The 23,982-nt window shown below is 34.6% G+C and overlaps 1 protein-coding gene across 1 annotated transcript in view; it reads left to right on the top strand.

Annotated features, from left to right (window-relative positions):
- Positions 1–3,276, top strand: part of LOC133321760 (la-related protein 1) — a gene marked incomplete at its 3' end in the record, with an annotated part of 55,742 nt that extends 52,466 nt beyond the window's left edge. The window contains exons 5-6 of the mRNA XM_061530837.1: positions 36–2,392; positions 2,637–3,276. Coding sequence (XP_061386821.1) covers positions 36–2,392; positions 2,637–3,276 — 2,997 coding nt within the window. The remainder of the gene's footprint in view (positions 1–35; positions 2,393–2,636) is intronic.
- Between the last annotated feature and the right edge of the window lie 20,706 nt (positions 3,277–23,982).

Here is a 23,982-nt window from a genome sequence, read left to right on the forward strand (position 1 = left end):
TTATAACGTTTTTTTCCTCTTCTTTGTTTTTCCAGTGAATATTATTTTAGCGAAGAAAACCTTACTGGCGATTTCTTTTTGCGCCGCAAAATGGATGACGAAGGTTGCATCCCTGTCACTCTAATCGCTTCGTTCCATCGGGTTCTAGCTCTAACCACAGATGTGGCTCTAATCATTACAGCCATCAAGGAATCCGATAAAATTGAACTTTTGGAAGGCTATAAGGTGCGCACAAAGACAAACCCCACCATATGGCCCATTAAGGAAGCTGTGGATACAGTTAGTAACCCGGTTAAAGTGGCCGCAACTGCAGCTGCCGCAAGTGGTGCTGCCGGCAGTACGCCTGAAGCGTCCACCACTGCTGCCACCACCACTACTACTGCTGCTGCTACCACTACCACCACAAACACCACTACCCCTACTCAAGAAATTGTAACAAGTCAAGCTAATGATACACCTGCTGCTCAAGAATCGACAAGCACTGATACAACAACGGCTACAACTACTCCTGCTGCGAATAACAATACCTCACCAAATATGATCTATGTTCCCGAAGTGCCTCTGCCACCGATTTTAACCTCACCCATGGCTACCAAGCCCCTGAGTTGTATACCACCACCACCGGTGCCACGTAATTCGCAAAATCTGCTACCCACCATTTTGTTGCAACAAGAGAGACAAACACCTGCCCCTGCATTGAACGCCATCAGTGCTCTCACCAAAAAGGTGGAAGCTGCCGTGGCAGCCGAACAGCAAACGGCAACGGGTGGAGCGGTGGCCCAGTTGGCGGATCATTTGAGTGGATTGGCTGAGAGTGTAACGACGGCTGTGAAAGCACCAAACTCGACATCGACTCCGGAAAAGAAGACGAAGACGACGACGACCACACAAGCAGCAGCCACAGAAGGCAAAGTACCCGCTGCAGCTATCTCTGAGAGTGCCGATTCAACAACGAGTGCCGGCGAAGCTGCCGATGGCATGTGGAAAGAGGTAAAGAGACGCTCAAAATCAAATGCTTATAAAGATACTAAATCAGCTACCACCAACTCGACACAATCGTCATCATCACAATTGCCACTCGCCAACACCACCTCTTCCGCATCCACATCAAATCAATCCGCCACCATGACCAACACTCCTACCAACTCCTCCCTGAATCCCAAAAACAACAAAACATCCAATGTCACATCATCAAATGCTTCCTCCTCCTCCGTCAACAACAACACCACCACCAAATCCACTTCCTCCACCACCACCACTACCATCAAATCCTCCTCTGCCTCCTCCAAAACAGCTGCATTCTCTGCAATCGCCACAACAGCCACCAGCGGTGGTCACCAGCCTGTCGAGAAGGAAGAACTAGACTTCCAGTTTGATGAAGAGCTAATGGATCCAATACCTGCCTCTGGACGCGTCAACAATTTCACCGAACACTACTCCGACGATGATGAATCCGATTACGAATTTGCCGACCGCGATATTAACAAACTGCTGATTGTCTCCCAAGTACACCGGGCTCCCAAACACGAAGGTTACGATCGTACGGCCGACTACACCTCCAGAACAAAAATTACTCAGGACTTGGAGAATGTCATTAACGATGGTCTGGTCAATTACGAAGAAGATTTGTGGATTACCTCAAACACGGCCAAGGATTATCGTACCGTTAATTTGATATCCCAAGAAGATTTTGAAAAAATGCACGGCCAGTCTGGTCGTTCACAGCGTAACCAACAACCGCCACCACCACCTCCACCCGCCTATGATGATGAAGACTCGACACTGAATACAACACTGAACTCGACACTGAATTCCACGACTAAATCGCGTAGAGCTCGTTTCTATGCTGCACCCAACAACCATTCACTTGATTTGCGTACACCACGTAAACGTAAGACCCGCCATTCATCGAATCCACCGGTCGAAGCTCACGTTGGTTGGTTGCTCGACACCGTAGAACATAGGCCACGTACCACATCGATGGGATCGTCGGCAGGCACATCGCCCACCACCTCATCGTATGGTTCATCAGTACCTCAATCGTTGCCCGTCTTCCAGCATCCATCACATGCCCTACTCAAGGAGAATAATTTCACCCAACAAGCATATCATAAATATCATTCACGTTGCCTTAAGGAGAGACGTCGTTTGGGCTATGGCCAGTCACAAGAAATGAATACCCTCTATCGTTTCTGGTCATTCTTTTTGCGTGAAAATTTCAATAAGACAATGTACAATGAATTCCGTCAATTGGCCTTGGAAGATGCCAGTAATGGTTTCCGTTATGGTCTGGAGTGTCTATTCCGTTTCTATTCCTATGGTTTGGAAAAGAAATTCCGTCCACATATCTATGAAGATTTCCAAGAGGAAACAATTGCCGATTATGAAATTGGTAAGTTTAGGGGGAAAAGTTATGCAAAAAATATAAAAAGGGGGAAAGAAAGAGTGAATACGAGAAATGCAATACTTTAAAATTTAAACCCTGACGACTTTTTGGTATTGAAAGAAAAGGGGTATATAGGCTTAAGTAATAGATTGCATATTTTGTATTTTTCTTAATTTTGCAGTTTTGAAATTCCTTTGAAATATCCAAAGAGAGTTATTAATAATGTTTTCTTCTCCATTCTCTCTTACAGGACAACTATACGGTCTCGAAAAATTCTGGGCTTTCTTGAAATACTATAAAAATGCCGATAAATTGGAAGTACAACCGCAACTGAAAGAATATTTGAAACGTTTCAAGACTATTGAAGATTTCCGTGTTGTTGAACCGGAAATCAACGAAATGTTACAGGGTGTGGGCAGCCTAAATCGTGGCCGTAATTTCCAAAGACATCGTAGTGTATCGGAAAGTGATGGCACCAAAGTTATTGTGGCCGGCGGTGGCAATCGTCGTCCCAATACCACAATTACCAATCGTAGTGATTATGTGGGCAATCGTGTGCAGCAGCAACAACAACATCAGCAACAACAACAATACCAGAATCAAGGTGGTAATAATCGTAGACGTACTGGTTCTTTTGGTAGCACCACGGTACGTGTACGCAGTGGCTCTTTGGGTAATAAACCACAAATTGCCAATCGCAACTATCACTATGGCTCACCCAATGAATTGAGACGCAGTGGTGGTGGTAGTGGCAGTAATTCGGGGCTAAATCGTAATCAACGTCAGCAACAACAACAATTGCAGCAACAACAGAAACAAAAACAATTGCAAAATCAACAGCAGCAACAGCAAAAGGATGCCGCTGCCAACAAACAACAATCTTCAGCAGTGTCAGCATCAGCATCATCATCTTCGGAACAGCAACAACAACCAGCCAATAAAAAATCAACGACAGCGTCTGTAGCGGCGGATAAATAAAATTCATTTGTTTTTACGTCTGCTATAATTTTTTATTATTATTAATTTTTAATTTTTATTAAACAATTTTATTTTTTCTTTCCTCTTTACATATATTAAGTGCTATTTTCTATATAAAAACAAGAAACACCTAGCTTATATTCTAAAAAAAAGAAAATATTTTTTAAACATTTTTTTCGTTCTTCAAATTAAAAAAAAATAATTTCTATTTTGGGTATTTTCAAGAAAAGCAAAAAATAAACAAAAAAACATGAAGAAATTATAACAAAAAAACCTACCAAAAAAATTTATAAAAATTTCAAAATCACAAAAAAAATATTGATAAATGAATAATTTTCTTTATTAGATTGTAGGATTATATTTGTCCATTTGAAGAAGAAGAAAAAATAGAATATATATTTTTTGCATTAACGATACTTTTTTCGGCATCCCAGACCCAAAATTGAAACACAATGTACTAATAATTTTTTTTGTAATTTTTTCCTTCCTCCTTTATCTGCTTTTTTTGTTTATATAACTATTATTTATTGTTAATATATATATTTTTTCTCTTTTGAAACAAAACACCTTGTTCCCCTCCCAAAAATTTTAAAATGCTCAAAACCCAGATCATTAAAAACTAAAAATTGTTGATTTTTTTTTCATTATATTTTTTTATTAAAATTATTTTTTTTCTTACTTCAAACTATTATTGATGTGTTATTAAACAAAAAAACCAAACCTGAAACAAACAAAAAACCTCCCAAAAATATTATATTTTAAAAAAAATTATATTTGCTTAAAAGTGACTTTATAATTAATTTCTTTTCATTTTTTTCTCTTGTATAAATTTTTAAATATATCAAATATTAATAAAAGCCATGGCAAAGCTACCAGGGACCGAGAAGAAAAAAAAAAAACAAACTGGATTTGAAATATTTTTTCTTAATTTTTTTTCTGCTAAAGAGAAAATGGGTCTTTACACAATTATCTTGATGTTTTCTCTTTTGGGCCGAATTTGTAAGTTTCAATGTGGCGGGGAGATAAGCTGTTACAGAAATGAAATTCAAATTATATAAAAAAATGTTTAAAAAATAAAGATAAAAATATAAATATGTACGAAATGTAAACATTTGTGAAAAAAATGTAAGAAAATTTTAATCACAATTTGAAACAAAAATTTCAAATTTAAATTCTTTAAGCATTTTGTTCCTTCTTTGCCCCTATGAAATTTTGACAAGCAAAAATACAGATTCCTGTATTTTTTATCTGCCTTGTTTTCTATTTCTTCTTAAAAAAATTAATAAAACAAATCATTCATCCAACTCTGTACTGCTTTGCCCCCCCAAACAACATGAACTTACATGCCAATTTTTTTTCTTATTTTATTTTTAATTAGGTGGTCTCCCTTTTTAGTTACTTGTTTAGCTATATTGTTTTATTAATAAATATCTATATATATTTTTTCCTATTATTTTAATTTAAAGAAAAATACAATTATATATATTTTTTGTTTTTTTTTAGCTATAGCAATACAAATATTAATAATGAATTACATATATATGAAAACAAACAAAAATGATCCTAAATGAAAAAAAAACAAAGAAATACGACAAAAAATATTATTGAAAAAAAAAACAATATTACACTAACACTAGAAACACACACTACTAAATATACGTATAACAAACAAAAAACATCCTGTGAACTAAAAACAAAATATAACGAACATAGAAATTAACCAAAAAAAACCAAAACAGCAACAATAACATTTTGTAGTCGCCCCAGTGCCAATCATGCTTTGTCGTCGTCGTCGTGTTACAACAAAATTCCTTGACCAGAAAAATAATAATGACCAACAACACAGCAGTAAAAAATCTAACAACCACACATACATACATACTTATTATTACACCACAAATAATGTAAAGAAAAAAATCATTTGAATTTGTTTTTTTCTTGTAAATATTTTATTTTATTTCTTTTTTTATTAGTTTTATTGTTTTGTTTTTCACTTTTAGTAAAAAAACAAAAACAATTATTAAATTTTGAAACTAATCTACTAAAAAAATAAAAACAAAATCTATAACAATCAACTATATTTAATAATTATGAAATATCTTAAAAACACCACACACACCATATATATGAAAACATTAAAATTTTATTTGAATTTTTGTTATTAGTGCATTAAGGTTATAACTTTAAATTAATAAAAAAAATCTATCAACTATCGGAACAATGTTCATTCCGATTAAAAAAAAAAAACAAACACAAGGCAATTTTTTATTTATTTATTTTTTTCATTTTATTTATTTTGTTACACCCATAGTCCATTGCCAAATAGCAATTCCCAGGGGATTTCTTTGTGTATGATTTCCCATAATTTTATTTTCAATGTTTCCCTGAGAATTTATGTGATTTTTTGTTAATCACGTGTGGAAATTTCCTACACTAAACATCTTTCTACCTGGGAATTTTTTGAATTGAACTGATATTGATTTGATTTTAGGTTTCATAATATATTTTTTTTTTCCACATTTATTTTCTTTTTATATATGAAGACATCGTTTATTTCAAAACATTGCAAGGGTTACCATATCTTAGTCATCATACACACATAATGTTGAGGAACAAGCTTTAGTCCTACGCATGTTTGCATTTGAGGGCATATCGAATGATTAAACCTTGTCAAAATTTGGGAGAAATTTCTTGTTGTTGTATATCGAACTTGTGGCTTTCATATGCAAAATGAGCGGTGGAGGTCAACAATACCTCTCATTCTCGATTTAAAAAAATGTTTAATTTGAATCTACAAATTCTCAAGTTTGTCACTTTAAATTTTCAAGACAAAATTTTATCCAATCGGTTCCAATTTTTAACACGTTATTCTGGATCCACGTACCTATGTATGGTATGAACTAGAATAATTGCGGTGAAGGTCTTTCCTAATTTCCAGCATGTTTATATCCTTCACCACACTGATACAGGGTATTATGTCTTTGTACATATGTTTGTAACAGGCAAAAGGACACGAGATAGACACATGGTTCCTTTTGAGAATATGCATAGAATCACTTTCTAAGTCGATTTATGCATGTCCGTCCGCCTGTCTGTCCATGTTAAATTGTAAACAAAGTACAGTAGGTGTATTCTGTAACTTTTTAACCTCATTCGACATTGTTTATTTTACTACAATTTCATTTGTTTGTTTTGTTGTTTTTACAATAACAAAAGAAAATTAAACAATGCCGAATGTTGTTAAAAACGTACAGGTCGCATTTATGATTCGAATTGGATGAAATTTGGCACAGCTCATTTATTTGGGCCAAGGACGAACCCTTTTGAAAATCGGTTCAGATTTAGATATAGCTTCCATATATATTTTCGTCCGGTCCCTATATATCTTTCGATTTGCACGAAATTTGGCACAGCGTACGGAATTAAGTCTAGAGTGATGTGTGCTAAGTTTCGTAAAAATCGGTTCAGATTTAGATAAATCTCCCATATATATTTTGGTCCGATTTTAGGTAAATAGTGCACCAAAGTCCCTTTGTATCCTTCGATTTCCACGAAATTTGACATAGCGTAATGAATTGAGGCTAGAATGATGAGTAGTAAGTTTCGTGAAAATGGTTCCGATTTAGATATAGCTCCCATATATAGTTTCGATTTTATTAAAAAGGTGCACCAAAGTTCCTATATATCTTTCGATTTACACGAAATTTAACGTAGCGTACTTAATTGAGTCCAGAATGACGTGTGCTAAGTTTCCTGAAAATCGATTCAGACATAGGGGAGACTGGGGCACCTTCGGCTCTTTTTTTAGAGCTCTATATCTCAGTACTTATTCAACATATATAACAACTTTGTGGCTGATTATTGTCCTCTGACACTTAATTATAAAAAATAGTACCAAAAAGATATAAAAAAATTGTATTAGTTAAAAAATTTTACAGTTTTGTAAAAAAAGTCAAATTCGCCGAATGTGCCCCAACCCGGGGTAGCTTCGGCATTTGATGAGGCACATTCGGCACCATAGTCATAGCCGGGTAATTATCATCGCTATCAGTCTGGTTGAAATTCTGATCATCTAAAGGCTCTATTTGGTTTTAATACGTCACACAATGTTTGAATTATATGACTTTATTTTCTAGCTGCGGACGTTTACATCTCAAGGTCGCACACACCATCAGAAATAGGGGATTTCTATCGCATTTTCGTCAATACAAGCACGTTTGATCTTATATATGCAATTTCGAACCACAGTAAAGGATTAGTTTTAAAGACAAACTCAAAAACATTTTAAGGAAATAATATTGCACAATCTGTATATGGCCGAATGTGCCCCACTTTAAAATGCCGAATGTACCCCGAATGTACTTTTTATAGTTTTTTCATTTTTTTTTTCGATCAGTTTTGTAAAAACATTATATTTTTAAATATGTCTATAATAATACACATCGTAGTTAACCACTTTTTAATAATATTGTCTTAAAAATTTAAAAAGTTTTATACACGAAATACTTACGAAATGGAATTGAAATATTACAGAAACATCTATAAAAATACAAAAACCCATGTACCTAAATAAGCTTATTAGCTAGAAATTTCAAACTTTGTGTCAGTTATTTATTTCGATATTCGATACCTATGTATCGAAACTAGTGATGTACGGTGAGAGCTTCATATCGAAAACGCGATTGCCGAAGGTGCCCCGATGCCGAAGGTGCCCCAGTCTCCCCTATATAGTTTGGTCCGATTTTATGTAAATGGAAAGGGATAAAACTTTATTTGGCACAAAGACGAGCCCAATTTATATATAGATCCCATATATTTTTCTTTGTTTATTTACACCCAATTACGCATTGAATAGATTCTAGAATGATGTATCCTGTTCTTGTCCGGACAGGGTTTTTTTTAATTTCATAAAAAATTGTTCCACCACTTCAGTCGTCAATGTTTCAATAGTTATCGAAAAATGTCGACAACGACATCGGGACATAAAACGTCGTCGTTTTTGTCGACGGCGAGATACGGAATAGGGGTGATTATTGTTAAGGGGGACCCACATTCTCAATTCAAAAAAAAAAAAATGTTTAATTTGAATCTACAAATTCTCAAGTCTGTCTCTTTAAAATTTCAAGTGAAAATTTGGAAAAAAATTGAACACGTTATTCTGGACCCACATATCTATTTTATGAACTAGAATAACTCCGGCGAAGATCTTTCCTATTTTCCAGCATGTTTTTTTAACGAAAATAAACGATTTTCCAAAAAAATTCTTTGTTCGCCAGTTTGCTAATTTTCGAGTGAAGTCAATAATACTAGTTCATACGAAGGGGTCACAAAAATAAAAGATTTGGTACCGAATAAGAACCTTAAGTACCAAATTACAGCAAATTCGGCCAAAAAAATAAACTTGGTGTCCCGTTATATGTGGGTTACTCACAAAAATGGACCTATATTTATAAACTTGGTGTCCCGTTATATGGTGGCGACTCGCAAATGTGGACCTATATTTATAATTTTTAGTGGAGAGATTTGGTACCCAATATGAAACCAAATTACAGAAAATTTGAAGGAAAATTGCGCTCAGAAACGCCAAAATACAGAAAAATGGTGGGTACCCTTAACATGGGGGTTGTGTCTAAACGTGCACCGATATATCCCTTCTTCGAAATTGACCTACCAGCAGACAAAAGACAACTATATGAAAAATTTTGGCAAATTATCTCCATTCGTTTAGAGGCTAGAGTGATTACAACAGATAGATGGGTATGTCTAGATCGTTATAGAATTTTACGCTGATCAAGAATATATAAGGGATCGAAAATAATTATTTAGATGAGTTACAAAAGGAAAAAAAACTTAATATACCTCCATATTATGGTGGGTGGAATAAAAACATTTCTTTAAATCTCTATAAAAATTTACTCAACTTACTTATTCTTATGTCTTGTTTCTGCATACTTTTAGGCGTCAAGCAATTATTTTATTTCATAAATAATTGTTTTCGTTTGTTCTATTTTTTTATAAAAGAAAAAAGTAAAATATTTCGAAAAGAAATTCAAATGATTTTTTTCTTTACATTCGAAAATAAGTTAGGTTTATTTTAGATATTTTAAAGAATTTAAAATTATTTAATAAAAGAGCCATGAGATGAGAAAGAGAAATATTAAACATACATGGTTATATTAGTTATATAGCCAGTGGCAGGGTATATAATCGATGGAATGGAACCTACTATAAAATGTCATCCATTATTGACGTAATTTTTCGATCGAATAAAAAATAACGCTGATTTAATTTTTCAAAAACTAGTAAGACTAAAGAAGTTCAAAACGAAATCTCCAAAATTTTATTGCAATCCTTCTTTGGTCTTCATTTCGATTCAATTGGGACTGTAAAAATTATTACAAAAAAGAAAATAATTAATTAATAATAAAAGACTTTTCATTAACTATTTATATAAATATTATTTTTTATACATACAGTAAAGCTAAACAAAAAACAATTAACTATACCTAAAAAATAAATAAAGATATTTGTAGAGTTTTTATTAAAAAACCAAACACTTAAAAATGATGATAATGCAGCAGGCTAAAAATAATAAATAAATATATAAACCAAAACTAATCAAAAAATAAAATATATGCAAAAAAATAAATAAAAAAAATATAAAATATTAATTATATAAAGTTAAATAAATTCGTTTCTTTTTTATTAATACAAATTCTTATTGCTTTAGATTTAACGAAGACATGAATATGAAAAAAAACAAACCTTAATAATAAATCAATAAAAAGGCGAATATTTATGTAAGGGAAATAAATGAAAAAAAACAAGTATTTAAAAAGATGTGTTGTGTTTTTTTGCATTGAAATATAAATGTAAGTATTTGGTTTTAAGAAAATATAAACATGATATAGAAGTTTTCTGCCGAAATTCCAAATAATCTTTTATATAATTCCCGACAATATTAATACAAATATTAGATACGTATTCGAAAAATACCAATATCGGTCCATTTGTTTGGGTTTCAGGTTTTGAGACCATAGCTCCACGTTTTGCGACTTTTAAATGTTGAGAAAACCGATATCGATTGCCGAATGCAATCAGTTCAATTGTTAATATATCACTTCGGTATGACTCGGAGGTATAATATAGTTCCTAGTGGGTTTGAGTTACATCCTGTGCATCCTCCTCCTCCTTTAAAAACATTATTTCTTATAACCTCTCTATAAATATTCAACCAACTGTCAGTTCAACTATGGCGGTACAACGATGTTTGGCCCTGTCGAACACAATGACCTTTTCAATAGTTTTTTTTAATAATATAATTCCTTATGGATATTTATAATCGGGATGAATATTTCGTAGAGTAAAGTACTAAATAATCAGAACCTAAAGGAATCAAATTTTAGTAGAGAGATTTGTAAAACTATGAGAATTCAAAACATTATGATATAGCTAATTCAATAGGAATATTTTGAATTTGCTCCAGGCCACGAAACTGAATGATCAAATGCCGACTTATGGGTCGATTACGAATGGTAACCATAGTTTAGTGGCGTTGCCAGTCGCCAAATTTGAATTATGGATGGCAACTGTTGTCAACCTCAGTTGCTTCAAATAGAATTTTTCGGCAACCATTTATTTCTGGTTGTTGTTTAGTGATGTTTACCAATAATAACTGACATCTGTAGGCTTCCCATTATGGCTAATATTACTAGAAAAGAACAATTTGAGGTCTTAATTGCCCGGATGGAAGATCACCCAAATGTAGCACGCGGCGTGCGAACTTTTGTTCAAACTAAAACCACTATCGATGATGTGTGGACTGCTATGGCCCACCAACACACATTCAAAATGAATGGTAGAGTGTGGCGAACATGTGTACGTGTGTGTCATCAATACATCCGACCAAACACGGGAACTTTGTTTTCGAATGAAAAAAAAATTATTCTTCTCTTTTTCCTCCTCTGTTAATTTGGAAACAATCCAAATTTTACCCACTTTTTCCTATATTATCCGTACAACTTCGGCCAAAACCACCGACATTGTGGGTTGAGGCATGCCAAGGTTGATGTCATTGCCATGGGACTTTCAAAAACATCCCTCCGCAAAAAAACTCAGAGCTGCACACATTTTTAAGAGAGGAGGAATTGCTGTTGACCACCGGGCTTTTCAGAAAGCAGAATTTAAGGCTTTAACTAGCCGATTGGTACGCCTTCAAGCTAAAATGAGCAGGTGATTGAACATTTCTCTAAACATAAGCAACCACTCACAGAGCTGATGGCAGTTCTAATGGATTTATCTCTTAAATGCGGTACAGGGTATTATGTCTTTGTACATATGTTTGTAAAAGGAAAAATAATCGATATAGACCCATGGTTCCTTTTGAGAATATGCATAGAATCACTTTCTGAGTCGATTTATGCATGTCCGTCGGTCTATCTGTCCGTCCGTCCATGTATTTTTGTGAACAAAGTACAGGTCGCATTTATGATCCGATTTGGCTGAACTTTGGCACAGCTCATTTGGCCCAAGGACGAACCCTATTGAAATTGGGAAAAATCGGTTCAGATTTAGATATTTTGCACAGCAAACTGAATCAGGTCCATACCTTTGTATGCGACGTTTTTTTGGAAGATTTAAATATAGCTCCCATATATAGTTTCATCCGAATTTCAGTAAATGGTGCACAAAAGTCCCTATATATCCTTCGATTTGCACGAAATTTGGCATAGCGTACTGAATAGAGTCTAAAAGGATGAGTGGTAAATTTCGGAAAAATAGGTTCAGATTTAGATATAGCTCCCACATATGCATATGTATTCGTCCAATTTTACATAAATGGTGCACCAAACTTCTAATGTTTGTCTGATTAACACGAAATTTTGCACAACGTATCAAATTGAGACTTGAATGACGTTATTGGGTTTTGTAGAAATTTTTCATAGGTTGCAGACAGACATGAGTATGTTCCTTCGAGGTAACATTGACATGCAATTGTAAGGATACATATGTACAACATACCCAAAGTGGTGGAGTGTATCACATAGTCAGACTTTACTGCTTTTCTTACAGATTTTTCAATAAGTTTTTATTCCCTTAGCCTTTTGGCTAATATATACACTTTGCAATGGAAAAATGTGACTCATTAAAATATTGGGGTCTAGCCCTGTTTTTTTTTTTTGACCAAATCAGTTTCTGATAATTTGGAGTCGAGAGGAAGAAACCGATTTCATCAAAACTTTACACATCTTAACATTTATTCCAAACTTAAACTTAAGGGTCAACATTTTTATATTTTTTTTATAAATCCAATATTAAGCGATTCCATTCCGAAAGCCCGAAGATGGGTCCCATCGTCCACCCCTTCGCGTACCTCTCCCACACAGCGTCAACATTTCAATATTTATAAATTCAATATCTATATATATAAAAGAGCTTAGTGTTAAGTGATTGAGTGAGTGAGTGACTGACAGATCATCGCCCAGACAAAACGGCTAAAGCTAGAAGCTTGAAATTTTGAGTGTGGGTTGGTGTTGGTGTGTAAGCGTGAGATAAGGCTGGGTTTCTGGAAATTCGAACTAGAAGGGTACGAAAAGTACTAAAATGTACCAAATATGGTACCCTTTGTATTAGGGAAGAGCTAGAATTCTGAAATTTGGAATGTGGGTCACTGATGTAAAGTTGGGAAGATGTACAAAAGCGTTTTTGAAAATTCGTACTAGAATGGTACGAAAAGTGCTAAAAAGTACTAAATGTGATACCATTTGTATTTGGCGAACCGGTAGAGCTAGAACTCTGAAATTTGGATTGGTGGTCGCTGAAATTCGAACTATAAATATCCGAAAAGTACTAAAATGTACTTAATTTTGTACAATTTCGTAGCATGTGAATTGATAGAGCTAAAAACTTGAAATTTGGAATGCGAATTAGGGATGAGATGTAGAGTCCATTTAAGGAGATGGTTTTGGAAGCGTGTACTCATGTGTACGAAAAGTACTATATGGTACTATATTTGGTACAAATTTAACTTGGAGATACAAATCGAGCTGGAATCCTGAAATTTGAAATTAACATTACCGTCGGAGTGTAGGACTGGTAATGTACGTAGTTTTGGAATTTTTTACCAGTTTCAGTAATTTATATTCATGGGTACTAAATGGTACTAAATTTGGTACAATTTTAATTTTATGCGAACCAATAGAGCTAGAATCATGAAATTTGGAGTCAGGATCACTGTTGGGGTGTAAGATCGAGATATGTAGGATGTTTTAAAAATTTTTACTAATGTGTACTAAATTTGGTACAATTTAAATTGTGGGTGAACCGACAGAGTTGGAATCCTAAATCTTGGATTTAGGATCACTCTGGGGGTGAAAGTTTGGGTTAAGTGGGACGTTTTGGAAATTCGTACTACTGTGTACTAAATTTGGTACAATTTGAATTGTGAGTGAACCGAAAGAGTTGTAATTCTGAAACTTGGATTTAGCATCTCTGTTTTTGGTAAGTAAGAAGTTTTCGAAATTCGTACTACTGTGTACTAAATATCGTACAATTTGAACTGTAGGTGAACCGATGGAGTTGGAATCCTGAAACTTGGATATAGGATCACTGTGGGGGTGTAGGATTGGGGTCTGTAGGAAGTTTTGGAAATTCATACTACTGTGTACTAAATTTGGTACAATTTGAATTGAGGGTGAACCGATAGAGTTGGAATCCTGAAACTTGGACTTAGGATCACTGTGAGGGTGTAGGATTGGGGTCTGTAGGAAGTTTTGGAAATTCGTACTACAGTGTACTAAATTTGGTACAAATTGAATTGTGAGTGAACCGATAGAGTTGTAATCCTGAAACTTGGATTTAGGGTCACTGTGGGGTTGTAGGGTTATGGTAAGTTGGAGGTTTTGGAAATTCATACTACTGTGTACTAAATTTGGTACAATTTGGATTGTGAGTGAACCGATAGCGTTGGAATTCTGAAACTTGGAATTAGGATCACTTGGAGTGTAGGTTTAGGATAAGTAGGAAGTTTTGGAAATTCGTACTACAGTGTACTAAATTTGGTACAAATTGAATTGTGGATGAACCGATAGAGTTGGAATTCTGAAACTTGGATTTAGGATAACTGTGGGGGTGTGGGTTTAGTAAGAAGTATTGGAAATTCGTACTACTCTGTACTAAATTTGGTACATTTAAATTTGAATTTGGAATCATTATGAGGGTGTAGGATCGGGGTATGCAGGAAGTTTTTTTGGAAGTAGAAGGGTACGAAAAGTACAAAAATGTAACAAATATGGTACCCTTTTTATTAGCGAACGTGAAGACCTAGAATTCTGAAATTTGGAATGTTGGTCACTAATGGAAAGTTAGAAAGATGTGCAAAAGGGTTTTTGGAAATTCGACCTATAAGTGTACTAAAGGTACTAAACTTTTGAATTTGAATTTAGTTCACTTTTTTTTTATATATATCTCAGTACTTATTCAACATATATAACAATATGATTATTGTCCTCTGACACTTAATTATAAAAAATAGTACCGAAAAGATATAAAAACATTGTATTAGTTAAAAAATTTTACAGTTTTGTTCAAATTGGAATACAGGCATTTGATGGGGCACATTCGGCACCATAGCCATAGCCGGGTAATTGCCATCGCTATCAGTCTGGTTGACATTCTGATCCTCTAAAGGCTCTATTTGGTTTTAATACGCCACACAATGTTTGAATTATAGGGCTTTAATTTCTAGCGGCGGACGTTTACATCTCAAGGTCGCACACACCATCAGAAATAGGGATTTTCTATCGCATTTTGGTAAATACAAGCACGTTCGATCTTATATATGAAATTTCGAACTATATTAAAGGATTAGTTTTAAAGACAAACTCAAAAACATTTTAAGGAAATAATATTGCACAATCTGTATATGGCCGAATGTGCCCCACTTTAAAATGCCGAATGTACCCCGAATGGACTTTTATAGTTTTTTTCATTTTTTTCGATCAGTTTTGTAAAAACATTATATTTTTAAATATTTCTATAATAATACACATCGTAGTTAACCACTTTTTAATAATATTGTCTTAAAAATTTTAAAAGTTTTATATACGAAATACTTACGAAATGGAATTGAAATATTACAGAAACACCTATAAAAATACATAACCCCACGTATCTAAATAAGCTTATAAGCTAGAAACTTCAAACTTTGTGTCAGTTATTTATTTCGATATTCGATACCTATGTATCGAAACTAGTGATGTACGGTGAGAGCTTCATATCGAAAACGCGATTGCCGAAGGTGCCCCGATGCCGAAGGTGCCCCAGTCTCCCCTATATATTGAACATATATAGCTGGAATCTTGACATTTTAAATGGAATACAGGTTGGGAAGTGGTGTTGATGTACGGAAATGGTTTAAGACATTCGTACTTATGTGTATAAAAGTGTAAAATGGTACTAAATTCCGTACTAATTACTCTCAGTTGAGTGTGTAGAGATGGAATCGTGATAATCGGAATTAGCTTTAAAAAATCGTACTTATTTGTACGAAAAGTACTAAATGGTACTAAATTTGGTGGAAGTTGGATTTAGGTGAACAGATAGAGCTGAAGTCTTCAAATTGGGAATTAAAATGACTGTTGGAGTGTAGGACTGAGGTAGATTATGAAATTCGTACTTATTGGTACGAAAGGTATATGTGGTACTAAATTTAGTACAATTTGGATGTTGCTTGAAAGGATAGAACTGAAAACCTGAAATTTGGAATTAAGATTTCTGTTGAAGATTGAGCTATAGAGACATCTTTGGAAACTCGTATTTATGTGTACGAAAAGTACTAAACGGCGCTAGATGGATTTGGGTGAACGGAGAGAGCTGGAAATCCATAATTTGGACTAATGGTTGATGTTTGAATATAGAATTGAGATATGGAAGCATATTACCTATGTGTACTAAATAGTACTATATTTGGTACAACTTGATTACGTGTGAACGGATAGAGCTGGACTCCCGAATTTTTTAATTAAAATTACTGTTGAAGTGTAGTATTGAGCTATGGAGATGGATTTGGGTGAACGGAGAGAGCTGGAAACCCATAATTTGGACTAATGGTTGATGTTTGAATATAGAATTGAGATATGGAAGCATATTACCTATGTGTACTAAATAGTACTATATTTGGTACAACTTGATTACGTGTGAACGGATAGAGCTGGACTCCCGAATTTTTTAATTAAAATTACTGTTGAAGTGTAGTATTGAGCTATGGAGACAACTTTGGAAACACGAATTTATGTGTACCAATAGTAAATTGAATAGAAAATTCACTAAATTTGGAATAATTTGAATTTGGGTAACGGAGAGAGCTGGAAACCTAAAATTTAGAATGTTGGTCATTGACAGAGAGTTAGAAAGAAGGACCAAAGGGTTTTTGGTACTAAATTTAGTGGAGGTGACGGTAGAGGTAGTCTTGAAAATGTATAATTATGTGTTCGAAAAGTTCTAAATGGAATTACATGTGGAACCTGTACGTTTTTGCTAATGTGTGGATTTCGGAAAATAGTGCTTATGTGTATGAAGAGTACTTAATGGTAATAAACTTGATATTAAATGTACGAATAGAGGTGGAATTCAGAACTATAGTACAACGATTTGAATATGAAATATTTTATTATTCCTGTTCCGCATACGAAGTAGCGGGTACTTTGCTAGTTATTATATATATTTGCATCCCACTAAAGGTCTACATTTTTATTATTTTTTATAAATCCAATATTAAGTGAATGGAATAACCGATTTACCCAACCTTTACTCATCGTAATATTCTTACCAATCCTAGATGAAGCCGGGAGATGACCCATCGGTCCATTCCTTCGTGTAACTCTCTTAAAAAGTGTCAACATTTTGAAAAAAATTATGAGTACAATGATTTAATGACTGGCATTTCCGATTTAACCCAAACTTTACACATCGTAATATCCATCGGTCTTCGCATTTGGGTATCTCTTCCACAGAGGGTCAAAATTGTCAATATTTATAAATCCAATATAAGGCTTGAATGCCTGGCTTGATACAAAATAATCACATCGTAATATTTCTTCCAAGCCCAACTCAAAATCGAAAATTAGACCAATCGGCCCACTTCTTCTCGTACATTCCACTCAAAATGGTCATAATTTTGCTGAAAATTAATTTAATATCATCAAGCGAGCGGACTATTCGATTTAAACCAAACATTCCACAATTTAATATTTTAACCAGGAATCTAAATTGTTGGAAGATGGGAATTTTCGGCGATTTCCTTCTAAGACATCCCCCACAAGGGGTATAAATTTGAAATTGAAATTTCATATGAAGCGAATGAAACATCCAACATCAACGAAACGTTGCACATCGTAGTATGTTTACCTTACATAGATCAAGTTCGATGATGTGACCTTCCTTCGGGTACCTCTCCCACAAAGGGTCAACATTTTTTAAATTTGTAAATTTAATTTGAACTGAATTTACACATCGAAATTCTTACATGAACTGGAGTATATAGGGCAACCTCTTCTGGTACCTTTTATACAACGAATAAAAAAACTGTGTATAATTTTGTAGACCTCCGCAAACCTTAGGCTGAGGTTATATATCTGTCGACAAAACCGACTGACATTTTTTTACTTATTGAAATTTCGTTTGGCAATCTTGAAGTACATAAATAAAACTTTTTGTCCTTCGTTTTGAAAATAAATTTCGAAATCGCTTAGCGACATCTACATCATTTATAGTAGACACAATTACGAGGTTACTTACATAAACCAAAAACCTGAAATAGTAAAGACTGGACAAAATGCATTTTCCAAAAAATGTCAATTTTTCGATATAGATGGTGTTGAAGTCGACTGGAAAAAATGCAGATTTTGAAAGCTCTCTCAGAAAAAATATGGCTCCCAAAATTGAGTGTAATGTTATAGATTGTCTCAACAAATGCTTGCCATTTTTTCAAAAATAAAAAGCTTAATTTGAATTTGTCAAAATACAGACATAGTAGACGAATTATTTTTACAACGGCGCTGGTTCATAAAATACTGTTCTAGCGGACGATTACAGGCTAGGAACGGCGATACCCCCGAACCGAACAAATGGCTAAAAGAATGCACTAGCATCGGTGATGATACAGCTACTCAGAAACTAGAAATTATATAAACTTCGTGATTTTGTCCATTTGTTATTCATTATACCCTACACAACTATATTGTCAGGGTATTATAGCTTTGTGCAGGCCCATGAGTTTGTAACGCCGCGAAATACCGATTGCCATATCTCAACTAGCTGAGTCGATCTAGGCATGTGTGTCCATCCGTCCGTCTGTCCATAATTTGTAAATACGATACAGGCCACAGTTATGGACCCATCTTCACGAAATTTTGCATGTAGGATGGGTTTTTGGTAAAGATCGGTTAATATTTAGGGGATGAAGTGGACCAAAAACTTTATTTTTGTCTGATTTTCTGGTCGCTCCAGAGGCCGCATTTATGGAGAAGGGGATCGGGCCAAAGAATAAGCATGCCTGTTTTGATAAAAATCGGTCAATATTTAGCGGGTCAAATGGATCCTAACTTTTGTGTGAAAAATTGCAAAATTTATATTATATAGCATATATATTAACTCCTGAGGGACAGAGACCCGGGAAGTTGATAATATATCCAAGAGGAGTGCTTGACCTTTAAATTGATACCAATTATATTGTCGTATGTTCTCGGATGTGGGAGTTACACTCACATATTAAATATTAATAGGTGCTTACATATTCAGATATTATTTAGTAACCCATTACCACAATAGAGAACGGAAATATAGCGCTGAATGCTTTAAAATGTTCCGTGATGTTCCAGTTATGGTCAAGGACAACGCTTGTAATTTTCCGCGATGATCAGATTATAATATTGGGATGAAGTGGACTGAAAACTTAATTTTTTTGTGTTTTTTGAGTCGATGACAATAAAAAGCCGAACATCTCAACACAACCCACGGTGAAGGGAATCTGGAAAATTTATTAGAAGGGCTGTATTGAATATGAATAGTAATATTCGGAAAATATGTCAGTGTAAGGAAGAGGTGCGGTTGACCTCTAATCGGGCCCGATTTAGCAAATATGACGAAATATTGCCCAGACTCGGAATAAACATCCGCAGAAAGTTAGAGTTGCGTGGTGGTTGTGTAGGGTATCGTATGGTCTGCCCGTCCGACTATACTGCTCTGCTCACTGGTTATAGACTATAGATTTTAAATATGTTAACAGTTTTTCATTGGTATTAAAGTAATTGATTCCGGTAACAGATACATTCTTGTAAAAAAAGTCGTCCGAATTTTTTATACCCTCCACCATGAGGTAGACACTCAAAATTCCTAAAACCAATCGGGTCATTCAGGAGAAAACGAAATACCAAATTATAGCCATTCCGCACCAAGCATCCCCAAAATACCGAATATTGGGGTAACCCGAAGCTTGGTCAATATTAATCATTTGTATTAGGGAGGTTCGCTGTACATTGGGACCCAAAATACTAAATTACAGCCAAAATATTTCGAGGTGTTGCAAATGGAATGACAAATTTAGTATAAACATTATATACGCCCATGTGCTGCTTTTCGAGTTTACTCGCACTTTCCATCAAAATTGAGTACACCATCTAAAAATCTAAAAAAGTATGGAAATTCGAAAATTCTCGGAATATGTCACATGGGCGATAAATACATGTTCTGGAACAGACTCAATGTCAACTCTCGAAGGAAATATTTGATTTGCTCCAAATATCTATAAATGTTTCATAAACATCGAACATGGAGGTTATACTTTATTCTTTCCATAAAATCCTCCACCAAATATAGACAATGTGTTGATGAATAATAAATCTCCATATCGGTCAATAGGTTTGTAAAAAATGAAAATAGGTAATATGTACTGCACATCTTAATATTTCTACCTAAAATCCTTCTGGATAAGAAAAGGAAAGAAGCAACTAAATTTGTATTTAGACATCACTTTTAATCTATAATATTGGTAAATTATAAAGTGTCCAGGACCGCAGTTACTTATAATTTTTCTTCGTTATGTGTTACAATTGCAACATCAGATACACTTCATGGGGTAGAAAGTCTTAGGATATCATAGGTGGGAGATGTTTCTTAGAACAAAATTACAGAGAAATACTCAATGAGATATCAAACAGCTGTGTACTCGGCAATATTTGTAGACTGGTATTATTATTGACTGCAGTTCGTTATATTCTCACTTATTATCAGGGACGTACGCAGGGGGGCGGCCCGGGGGGCCCGGGCCCCCCCCCCGAAATGAATTTTTTTCACAGTAAATGTATGTTTGCAACAGCGAATTTTTCCATTTTCGGGCCCCCCCCCCGAAATGAAATCCTGTGTACGTTGCTGCTTATTATGGTCTTAAAGATAGACTGCGTTTTGGGTTCATTCTTGATTCCGATTGTAATTTTCAATTGTTTGCTTCAACAAAATTATAAATATGTAGACAATTTGCTTCACAGCTTTATACATATGTATATATTTTATTTTGTTTTGTGAAAAAAGTGCTCAACTGTGTGAGACCTTTCAATTGATGTGCGTATCAATACTGCATCCATTTTAGTTTTTGCGCAATATGGCGTTTTCTACACAGAGTCCCCACTGTCACTGAGACTTGCAAGGAAAATCGAGAAAGTCCGTTAGGCGAAAGTTTGTTTTTCGGCATAGGGTGTATATATTCTGAAAGTACATTTCAATACTGCATCCATTTTAGTTTTTGCGCAATATGGCGTTTTCTACACAGAGTCCCCACTTTTTTCCACAACATGGCGTTTTCTACACAGACTCCCCATTGTCACTGGAAAATCGAGAAAATCCGTTTAGCAAAGTTTTTTCTTCGGTATAAGGTGTATATATTCTGAAAGTACGTTTCGAGACCTTTCAATTGATGTGGGTCTCCATACTGCATCCATTTCAGTTTTTGCGCTATATGGCGTCCCCACTGTCACTGAGACTTGCAATGAAAATCGAGAAAATCCGTTAGGCGAAGGTTTGTTTTTCGGAATATGGTGTGTATATTCTGAAAGTACATTTCGAGACCTTTCAATTGATGTGCGTATCAATACTGCATCCATTTTAGTTTTTGCGCAATATGGCGTTTTTCACAAGTCCCCACTGTCACTGAAAAGTTCGAGAAAGTCCGTTAGGCGACTTTCTCGATTAAAGATAGACTGCGTTTTGGGTTCATCCTTGATTCCGATTGTAATTTTCAATTGTTTGCTTCAACAAAATTATAAATATGTAGACAATTTGCTTCACAGCTTTATACATATGTATATATTTTATTTTGTTTTGTGAAAAAAGTGCTCAACTGTGTGAGAATATTTTTTATATCTGTCTCTTTAAAATTAGTTGTTTGTCAAAATTCCAGTGCATTTTAGAGAATATAAAAATCATTTCACTCAAAATTTAACATTATGTTATGTCACCATATCGTGACATAACATAAGTTATACCCCACCGACATCTATATTTTAGTCGTGACTATGAAATGTCCTATCTTTATACTTTTATGTATTTGCATAAACCATGTTGTGGTAATGAAGACATGAACCAAATGTATACCTTTTTGGGACTACTCGCAACAAGATGTCGTCTTGCCACATTAGTTTTTCTACTCTCCTATGTACATTAGAAAATAAAATACTCGAATTCGATTTAGCTGTAGAAATGACTATCATAGAAAATTGGACACAAGGATGAACCATTTGAGGACAACATTTTATGGACCTTTTCTTTTAATAATAAAAAATAACAATTAAAAAAAGTGTTAGTCGTCGTTGCCGACTGACAGTAGTTTGTGGAGGTGTGCGGAATAAAACGCAGGTTTTATTATTTGTATTATATAAGGTGTATGTTTTTTCAAAGAGTTCGATCTCTTTGGATAGATTCGATGTGAGGTAGGCTGGGAAAAATATTACGATTTGCAAAGTTTGAATTAACAAATTTTCAAAATATTGACACTTTGTGGGGAAGGTACCAGAAGGAGCGAACCAACGGGTCATTTATTCAAGTATGCCTACAAATGGAAAATATGTGCAATGTTTCGATAAAATAAGACATTCTGTTCGCCGCATATTAGATTAACAAGTTTTCAAAATTTAGACCCTTTAGGTGGGGGAGGTATTTTTAAGTAGTGCACCGATATGTCCCATCTTACAAAATTTTACAGACATGGTAAAAATAGTTGTTTGTGTAAAGTTTTGTGCAAGTAGTCCTTGCAGCAAAATTTTGACCATTTTATGTGGGAGGTCCAGAAGGGGTGGACCCGAGAAGAATAGAGTTTGCCAACAGATGTTACTATGGTCTGAGTAAGCAATTCAAAAACAAGGCTACCTCTCGACAGTGTGACGTGCTGTTGTATGGATCTGAAGCATAGGCAAACAGAAGAGGCAGCTATTGGAGTTTTTGAGAGCATTTTTTTCCGAAAGATCTATGGGCCGATCTGTGTCGACGGTGAATATCGCAGTCGAATGACCGATGAGTTGTACCATTTCGACATAGTCAGACGTATCATGTTGTGAGAATGGATGAGAATGCCCCAGCTCAAAAGGCATATAAAAGCGAGCCAACTGATGGTTCAAGCAGAAGAGGAAGGCCACGAATTTGTTGAAAATATCAAGTTGAAGACAACATTTCCGAACATGGTCTTTCAAATTGGAAGAGATGCGCACAAGAACAACGCGCCTGGAAATCTTTGTATACCCTTCACCATACTGTGGTACAGGGTATTATGTCTTTGTGTTTGTAACAGGCAAAAGAAAACGAGATAGACACATTGTTCCGTTTGCATAGAATCACTTTCTGAGTCGATTTATGCATGTCTGTTTGCATTTTTGATCCGATTTAGATGAAATTTGAAACAAGTCGCTTATTTGGCCCAAGGACGAACGTTATCGAAATTGAAGAAAATCGATTCAGTTTTAGATATAGCTCCCGTATATAGTTTCGTCCGATTTAAGGTAAAGGGGGCACCTAAGTCCCTATATATCTTTCGATTTGCTCGAAATTTGGCATAGAGTACTGAATAAAGTCTAGAATGATGTGTGTTAAGTTTCGTGAAAATCGGTTTCGATTTAGATATAGCTCCTATATATATTTTCATTCGATTTTATGAAAATGGTGCACTAAAGTCCCTATATATATTTCGATGTGCACGAAATTTGTCATAGCGAACAGAATTCACTATAGAGTGATGTGTGCTAAGTTTCGTGAAAATCGGTTCAGATTTTGATATAGCTTCTATATATAGCATTTCCAGATTAAATGAAACCTTTTACAAATTAAATGAACCATTTTCCAAATTAAATGAAACCTTTTCCAAATTAAATGAAACCTTTTCCAAATTAAATGAAACCTTTTCCAAATTAAATGAAACCTTTTCCAATTAGAATGAAACCTTTTACAAATAGAATGAAACTTTTTACAAATGGAATGAAACCTTTTACAAATAGAATGAAACTTTTTCCAAATTAAATGAAACCTTTATTCTTATCCAAGGAAACATAATATTTGCAGTAATTTTAAACCAATATTTG

The sequence above is a fragment of the Musca vetustissima genome, unplaced genomic scaffold (genome assembly GCF_032173495.1).
Source record: "Musca vetustissima isolate MV318-11 ecotype Yass unplaced genomic scaffold, APGP_CSIRO_Mvet_v1 utg15951, whole genome shotgun sequence".
Taxonomy (NCBI): Eukaryota; Metazoa; Arthropoda; class Insecta; order Diptera; family Muscidae; genus Musca; species Musca vetustissima.